This window comes from Molossus molossus, unplaced genomic scaffold, assembly GCF_014108415.1.
Source record: "Molossus molossus isolate mMolMol1 unplaced genomic scaffold, mMolMol1.p scaffold_m16_p_4, whole genome shotgun sequence".
NCBI lineage: Eukaryota > Metazoa > Chordata > Mammalia > Chiroptera > Molossidae > Molossus > Molossus molossus.
The window spans coordinates 76,597,997-76,606,586 of NW_023425377.1; the positions used below are offsets into that span (position 1 = coordinate 76,597,997).

Genomic DNA, 8,590 nt, shown 5'->3' on the forward strand with positions numbered 1-8,590 from the left:
TTCTATCCAAGCAGAAGGGGAATCAGTCAGGAAGACTGTGCAAGGGAGGTGGACTAGGCATGGAAGGGACCCTGTCAATTGTCATGCGCATTCCATTGGCCAGAGCTCAGTCATGTAGCCATACCTACCTCCAAAGGCATCTGGGAGATGTAGCTCAACTCTGTGCCCAGAAAGAGGAAGGAATGGTTCTTGGTGACAGTCTCTGCAGTAAGTACTTTCTTAGGCACTTGGGACATCACAGTGAATATGGTACAGCCCCTGCCATCGTGGCCTCACACTCCAGTTGTGGAAAGAAATGAGTTAATAGATTTCTGTAGAGTATCATAGTGCTGGGATGGGAGAAGCACAGGATACTTTGAGAGACAGAAGGAAGGGCCTCACTCTGTCCTAGGGTGCCATTGAAGCCAAACTGTGCAGGGTGGGTAAGAATTAACCAGGGGTAGATGGAGAAAAAAGTGTTCTAAATAGAGAGAACAGAATATGCGAAGTCTCAGAGGTAAGAATGAACATGGCAAGTTTAGGAATCTCCTCCCATAGATCAGTGGGGCTGCAGTTCAGAATTCAAATGGAACAGTAAAGGTTGATGAGGGAAGAGAGTGAGGCAGGAACCAGCAGACTGAGAGCCACAGATGTGAGCTAGGATACCTGAACATCAAGAGGTCTAGTAGGAGTCTCTTTTCTGAGCTTTCTCTGAGCTATCTCCAGGCTGGACAAAGCAGTGAGCATGGGGGCTGGTGTTCTCTCTTGTAGATAAGAACAGCTGGCAGGAGCCTGGCCAGAAGCTCTACAATGTGGAGGCCACATCCTATGCCCTGTTGGCTCTGCTGCTGCTCAGAGACTTTGACTCTGTGCCTCCTGTCGTGCGCTGGCTCAACGAGCAGAGATACTATGGAGGTGGCTATGGCTCCACCCAGGCAAGTGGTTCCACATCCCCCAGGCAACTGCATCCTTACCTCCCCTGGCCTCCCACTGGCCTCCTGGATATGATGCTGAGACAAAGAGAGGCAGTTGATTGGAATGAAGTTGAGAAATCAGGTTTGGTGTTTTTTTTTATTGTTGTTGCAAATGTATCCATGGATTCTAGACTAAATTCTAGATGCCCCAAGCTGTGTTTTGAGCCTCCCTTTCCCTCCTGGTGTCTAGAATTTGTTTTCAGAGCCCAGGTTCAGGTGTGAGCCTTTCTCTGATAGTTTCTAGACCATGTTCCTATTTCCACCAGGCTTCTCATCTTATCCTGTCTCACTGGCATATTCTAGACCAATTCTCAATTATTGTAGGGAATCATCAAGTCCATCTCTCCCTCTGGTGGGTTCTAGACCATGTGCTCAGTTCTACTAGACTCCCAGTGTTACCTGTCTTACTGTGGGTTCTAGACCTTGTTCTGTTTTTTAGAACATTGTCAAAGTCTGTCTCTTTCCCTGCTGGGTTCTAGACCATGGTTTCAACCTCAAGTCTAGCAATCTCAGGCCTCAGTTTAATCCCCTTTCTCTCTGGTGGCATTCTCAGTATCACTTTTTTTTATCCTCAACCAAGGATATGTTTCTTGATTTTAAAGAGAAAGGAAGGGAGAGAGAGAGAGAGAGAGAGAGAGAGAGAGAGAGAGAGAGAGAGAGAAACATTGATTGATTGCCTCCTGTATGCGCTCTGACTGAGGATTGAACCTGCAACCTAGGTGTGTGCCCTGACCGAGAACCGAACCCACAGCTTTTTGGTGCATGGGACAACGCTCCAACCAACTGAGCCACCTGGTCAGGGCTCAGTGTCACTTTTGGATTCTAGATCATATGCTCAACTCCAGTCTCCAGGCTCCGACTTTATTCTTATTTCACAAATGGGTTCTAGACACATTCTCAGTGTCTCCAAACCCTTGTCTTAGATTCTTTTCTCTGGATGGGTCTAGACCACATTCTTAGTGTTACTAGACCTTCAATCTTATGCCTGGACTTTCTGGTGTATTATACACATATTCAGTGTCTCCACACTCTGGTGTAAGCCTCTGTCCCTTGGAGAATTCTAGGAGATGTCCTCAGTGTCTAATGACTCCTAATATTACCCTATGTTCTGGTTGGTTCTAGGTCACAGTCTCAGTGTCACCAAGCCCTAGTCTGAGCCTCTCTCACTCAGAGAGTTCTAGAACACGTCCTTAGTATTCACCAACCCCCAGTCTTATTCTCACCCCTCTGGTGGGTTTTAGACCACAGTCTCAGTGGCCCACCTCTAAGCTGAGCCTCTTTATCCCCCAGTGGGTTATAACTGCTTTCTAGGTCTCCCAGATCACCCTCTTCCTCTCTCATGGGTTCTAGGCCACTTTCATGGTGTTCCAAGCCTTGGCCCAATACCAGAGGGATGTCCCTGACCACGAGGAACTGAATCTGGATGTGTCCCTTAACCTGCCCAGCCGCAGCGCTCCGGTGTTACACCGAATCCAATGGGACTCCGCTAGCCTCCTGCGGTCAGAAGAGGTACAGCTGCCCGGCCAGATCCTCCTCGCTCTCATCCTCTGTGCCATTCAGAGTCTGCAGAAAGCAGGAGGGAAGGCAGGTGACCATTGCAGCCAAGGGAGGGCTTGGTTCCCAACACCTTCTCTTCTTTCTCCCTACTCTCTGCAGACCAAGGAAAACGAGGATTTCACATTAACAGCTAAAGGGAAAGGACAAGGCACCTTGTCGGTAAGGAACGGAATTCACACCTGCTTGACTCACCACCTTCTCTCAGCCCCTCTGACCCAGAAGGATCCTTTTCTTCCCAAGTCAAGTAGGCTGACAACTCATCTCCCTTCCCATCTATCCAGGTGGTGACAATGTATCACGCCAAGGTAAAAGGCAAAGCCCAGTGCAAGAAATTTGACCTCAGGGTTAACATACGACCAGCCCCTGAATCAGGTAGAAGGAATAAAGACCCTATCTGTCACCCTTCCCCCACTGCCATTCTAGTATCTGCCCTGCTCCTGATTCGGGACGCAGCTCCCTCCCATCCTTTTGTCTTCTGTGTTTCTAGTCAAGAAGCCTCAGGACGCCAAGAGCACCATGTACCTTGAAATCTGTACCAGGTAAGAGATGGGTCACTGGGATTCATCACGATCATCCCTCTGTCTCTCGCAAGACTTCTTATAAATAATATCTGTGGTACCTAACACTTTCTAGCAATGTATTAAATGCCCAGTACAGTGCTGAGCACCTTCCAGGAGGTAGACAGCACAGCAGTGTGTACTTTGCACAGTGGTGTGAGACTAGCCATGACCACATAAGCTGAGACGGTGCAAAGTGATGTTAATAATCAACAAGGGAGATTACAGTTGCTTCGGGAATTTTACATTATTTCTTATCACAACATCAAAAGCTCTCATACTGCTGGCTATAAAAGTATAAAGTAATGAAAAGTATAGTAAGATGAGTATTTATTTAGTGCACTGTAATTTAAAACATTAGAACCTTGAGATTAAAGTTGGTTTTGTTTATTTTGTAAAGCACTTATCCAAAGCCCTCTGGTTTGAACAGTGCCTCCTTTCTTCTCTGTTTCACTTATGATATGGAGCAAGCATCTTTTTCTTTTTTGTAATCCTCACCCATGGATATTTCTCCATTTATCTTCAGATAGATAGAGTGGGAGGGAGAGAGAGAGAGAAACATCTATGTGAAAGAGACACATTCCCCTGTTGCCCCTTGCACAACCCTGACCAGGGCTGGGGACTGAACTGCAACCCAGGTACATGCCCTTGACTGGAATCAAACCTGCAACACTCTGGTCCATGGGCCCACGCTCTAATCGCTGAGCCAAACCGGCCAGGGCGGAGCAAGCTTCTTTTCTATGATGTTTTGAAGTGCCTCTTCCCTTCTAAATTTGGGTCAATGTCCCACATTTAATCCCTTGAGCTTTCAAAGTCACGAGGTAGTTGAGAGTTTCTTCACTGTGAAGTTTTTTTTCCAGTGTCCACTTCCTCTGGGACCTCTTTTTTTTTTTTCTATCACAACCACTTTCTTCACTTATGAACTTCACTGAGTTCCTCTGGCTACATTATGGTCTCTCCAGTAGCAAGTGAGACTAGCCATGACCACATTCCCACAATCTGCCGATTTCTTCTTTGACTCCATTTATGTGCTGTTGAAATTTCACTCCCAGCGTTACCACTCTTCATTTCTTTTGCTGCACTTATATCTTTGTTGGCCAATTCCCTTTCGATTATCCATTTTGGTAAAATCTCACATGGGTTTTTACTGAGAGAGAAGGAAGTAACAACCACTGCATGAGCTGACTGGCTGGTGCTCAGTGACCCATCACCGACAGAGTTAGGAGAAGTGATGTGACTGGTCATTGACTGGTGCACATTTGTTTGTGGAGTGATTGGTGGACAGAAGAGCATGCAACTAGATTTGTCCTTTAGGCAATCCATCATGATTAATATATGGTGGCACTGGAATTAGAACCTTGTTGCTAAGGGACTGGTGTTATTGAGCTAGACCACAATATGGAATCATGCAAAGTGAGACCTGCATGTATTCTTGTCTTCATTTTCCAGAAGAACTGAGACATAAAGAGGTCAAATGACTCATCAAATGTCACATAGACCTGGGATTTGAACCCATGTAGTTGGGCTTCAGAGGCTGAGCAGTTAGTTGTCTTGACCATTACACACCTTTCCTCTATTCCCCTTGGGGGAGTGTTTCCTAAGATCTAACATTCCTTGGTGTGGCTGTGTGAGAAGCAGAAGCCTCCGTCCCTGATCAGACTCCTTTGTCCAGGCATTGATCCCTAGGGCAGATCCCGCCTGGGACTCAACCCCTCTCTCCCTGCCCCATCCAGGTACCTGGGAGACGAGGATGCCACTATGTCCATCCTGGACATATCCATGATGACTGGCTTTGCTCCCGACACTGCTGACCTCAAGAAGGTGTGAAAATCCTGGGCTCAGGCTGGGATCAGTGAGAAAGAGCCTGGGGTCTGGAAGAGGCTGTGGGAGGGAAGGATATCCAGGAGGGGTTTTCACAAGCCCATCCCTTCTCCAGCTGGCCACTGGCACTGACAGATACATCTCTAAGTATGAGTTGGATGACAAGGCCTTCTCCAACAAGAACACTCTCATCATCTACCTGGACAAGGTAAAGCTTCTACTGGGATCTTGACCCACATGTGGCTGGCCTTTTCCTTCTCCATTGGTCTTTGTCCTCTGCTCAATCCATTCTTTCTAGAAGAAAAGAGGATTGATTGTGCATGAAATGGGTTTTTTAATTTTTTGTATTTTAATTTTGTACTTTTAATATTTTATGTAATTTCAACCTTACAGAGAAATTATAGAGCAGTATAAAAAATTTCCATACACCCTTTACCCAAGTTCATTGTTAGCATTTTTCTCCAAATATACATGTCTATCACATAGACACACATCTGTCTGCCTTCCTTCCTTCCTTCATTTTTTTCTCCTCATTTATTTTTTTCCAGCTTTATTAAGATATAATTGGCATATAACATCGTGTAAGTTTAAGGTGTACAATGTAATAATTTGATATATGTATATTGGAAAATGATGACCACAATAAGGTTAGTTAGCATATGTACCACCTCATAGTTATAATGTGTGTGTGGTGAGAACTTAAGATTTACTGTCTTAGCAACTTTCAAACATACAATGCAGTATTGATGATCACGGGATTTTTTTTTTAATCCTCACCCAAGGATATTTTTCCATTTATCTTCAGATAGAGTGGGAGGGAGAGAAGGGGAGAGAGAGACACATCAATTGGTTGCCTCCTGCACGACCCCAGCCAGGGCTAGGGACCAAACTTCAACTGAGGTACGTGCCCTTGACCAGAATTGAACCTGAGACCCTTAGGTCTGCGGGCCAACGCTCCAACCCCTGAGCAAAACTGGCCAGGGCTCCATGGGATGTTTCTATGGGTACAGATAGTAATCTGTTGGCCAGAATTCAATTTCATGGCCACACCAAATGGAAAGGGAGGCTGTGAAGAGTAATCTAGCCATGAGCCTTGGAAAAAAAGAAAACAGATTTGTTGAACTGCTCATTAATCTTTGCACTTCCTGCCCCTCATCCTCCCCACTCAGATCCCTCCTTGATTCCTTCACTTCACCACTGCTCCAGCCCCCATTACCCTATGCTGGACTTCCTCCCATGTCACCCCACTGACTCACCTCCTCCTTTTCCAGATCTCACACGCACATGATGACTGTCTAGTCTTCAAAATTCACCAATTCTTTAACGTGGGGCTTATCCAGCCTGGGGCAGTCAAGGTGTACTCCTATTACAACCTAGGTGAGTGGCCAACCTAGGGCCTGGGGTCTGAATGTCCCAAGCATCTATGAGTTGGGGGTCTGGGAGTCCCTGGGCTCATTGAGTTGGGAACCTAGGGGTCCTAGTGTTCAAGCCCTAGCATCTCCAGGTTTGAGGGACTGGAGTTGGGAATCTGAGCCCCACAGGCATGGTCTTGGGCTGAGGCCCTAGTTCTCTGATGCCCCACAACACCTTCGCCCACAGATGAGTCATGTACCCGGTTCTACCACCCGGAGAAGGAAGAAGGAATGCTGAGCAAACTCTGCCACAATGAAATGTGCCGCTGTGCTGAGGGTGAGTGCACAGGAGCCAGGAAGTGGCAGGCCACGCCCACTGGACCCCACTTCCATGGGGGGGTGCAAGGGGCTCCGAAGCTCACACCCAGTGGACACCAAGGGGGATGGCCCCGGGGCCAGCCACACCCATGGGTAGTGGGCCCTGGGTGAGAAGGGGGGCTTAGATCATGTCCCTGCCCACCCACCCCACAGAGAACTGCTTCATGCACTTTTCGGAGGACAAGGTCACCTCAGAAGACCGGCTGGATAAGGCCTGCGAGCCAGGAGTAGACTATGGTGAGGAGAGGGTGGGGAAGGCACGTGCATGTGTGACTGTATGTGAGTGATGGTGTGTATGGCTGTGGTGGTGTGTGTGAGACTGTAGGTGTGGTCATGGTTGTGTGTGTGACTGGCTGCGAGTAGCCATGTCTGCATGTAGCTGTGTTTCAGGCTATGGTTGTGGGTGACTGGTGTGTGTGTGTGTGTGTTGTTCCCCAGCCATGATTGCATGGGGAACCATGATTATGATTGGACTGGGTATGTGTAAGAGTGTGAAGAAAGGTGGCTGTGAATAGATGTGGTTGTGTGTATTTGTGAGATTGTGGTTGTGGGTAGCCATGATTGTGTGAGATGGTAACAATGGATAGGAGTAACTCTCCTTGTGTATATGATGAGTTGTGTGCTGCTGTAATTGTGCACATGGCTTTGGTTGTGTATGTGAGATGGTGGTTGTATGACCCTATATGGCTGCCTGAGTTACTGGGGGAGGCAGAAACTGTAGCATGATGGACTGCAATCCTGTATGTATCTGCTTGGGGGAGCCATGTGCCCAGATACGCTTGCAAGTAGGGTGCCCTGCTGTCAACCCTGCCCATGACCCATGCTGGCCCTCCCCTCTCCTGCAGTGTACAAGACCAGGCTGCACAAGAAGGAGCTGTCAGATGATTTTGATGAGTACATAATGGTCATCGAGGAGGTCATCAAATCAGGTCAGCCCTGCACTGCCTTCTGCCTTTCTGCCTTCCCCTCTCTCCTCCACTCCTCCTCGGCTTAATTCTCCTTCCTCCAGGCACTGATGAGGTGCAGGCTAATCAGCAGCGCAGGTTCATCAGTCACATCAAGTGCAGAGCAGCCTTGAAGTTGCAGGAGGGGAAACACTACCTCATGTGGGGCGTCTCCTCAGACCTGTGGGGAGAGAAATCCAAGTGAGTGCAGGCCCTGCGCATGTGTGTGCTCACTCCACCACCCTTCCCGGGGCCCCTCCTCACCTGCCCCTTCTGACCTGCCAACTGTCCCTTCTCCCCAGAATCAAGTATATCATTGGGAAGGACACTTGGGTGGAGCTGTGGCCTGAAGACGATGACTGCCAAGACGAGGTGAACGAGGCACTGTGCAATGACCTGAAAAAATTCAAAGAGAGCATGGTCGTTTTTGGCTGTCCCAACTGACCCCCCAGCATGGTCCCCCCAATAAAGCTTCATTTGTATTTCATGTGATCTCCCAAAGTCTGGAGGTCTTTGTGAGAGAGAAAGCAGCAGCCGTGGTCTCTGCCTCACCTGTGTCTCAGCTCTGTCCTTACCTGAAATCTCCAAGAGATCTCATTTGCATTCTTGCCCTTACACCCTCACCATTCTCACCTGCAGCTCACTGCCCCTTAACCTGAGTTCTCACCTACTTGCATACCCTCTTTACCGCATCCTCGCCTGAATTTTTTACCACATTCTCATCTGAAGCTTTACCTCTTCTCTTCTCTTTGACTATATCCACCTGCACATTTTGCATCCTCACGCAGCCCCCCACCTACATCTTTGTCTGTAAACTTACCTATATCTTTACTTATATTTTCACCTGTCTTTTCACCTGCATCCTCAACTGTATTTTCTCTGTATTCTCATCTGGGTCCTCACCTGCATCTTTACCTACATCCTTCTCTGGATCTCTTCCTGTTTTCTTACCAGCATCTTTAGCTATATTTCAACTGTCTTCTCACCTGTACAGTCTCCTGTATCCACTGTCCCTTTTTTGCCTCCCG

At 47.7% G+C, this 8,590-nt stretch overlaps 1 protein-coding gene across 1 annotated transcript in view; it reads left to right on the forward strand.

Moving 5' to 3' along the window:
* The window catches only part of C3 (complement C3), a 38,238-nt gene extending 30,189 nt beyond the window's left edge, over positions 1-8,049 (forward strand). Inside the window, exons 29-41 of the mRNA XM_036241151.1 lie at positions 751-914; positions 2,304-2,462; positions 2,610-2,669; positions 2,792-2,882; positions 2,998-3,049; positions 4,801-4,888; positions 5,004-5,096; positions 6,160-6,265; positions 6,488-6,577; positions 6,772-6,855; positions 7,464-7,547; positions 7,628-7,763; positions 7,865-8,049. Of these exons, the coding sequence (XP_036097044.1) occupies positions 751-914; positions 2,304-2,462; positions 2,610-2,669; positions 2,792-2,882; positions 2,998-3,049; positions 4,801-4,888; positions 5,004-5,096; positions 6,160-6,265; positions 6,488-6,577; positions 6,772-6,855; positions 7,464-7,547; positions 7,628-7,763; positions 7,865-8,006 (1,349 nt within the window). The 3' untranslated portion in view covers positions 8,007-8,049. The remainder of the gene's footprint in view (positions 1-750; positions 915-2,303; positions 2,463-2,609; positions 2,670-2,791; positions 2,883-2,997; positions 3,050-4,800; positions 4,889-5,003; positions 5,097-6,159; positions 6,266-6,487; positions 6,578-6,771; positions 6,856-7,463; positions 7,548-7,627; positions 7,764-7,864) is intronic.
* The last annotated feature ends 541 nt before the right edge of the window (positions 8,050-8,590 follow it).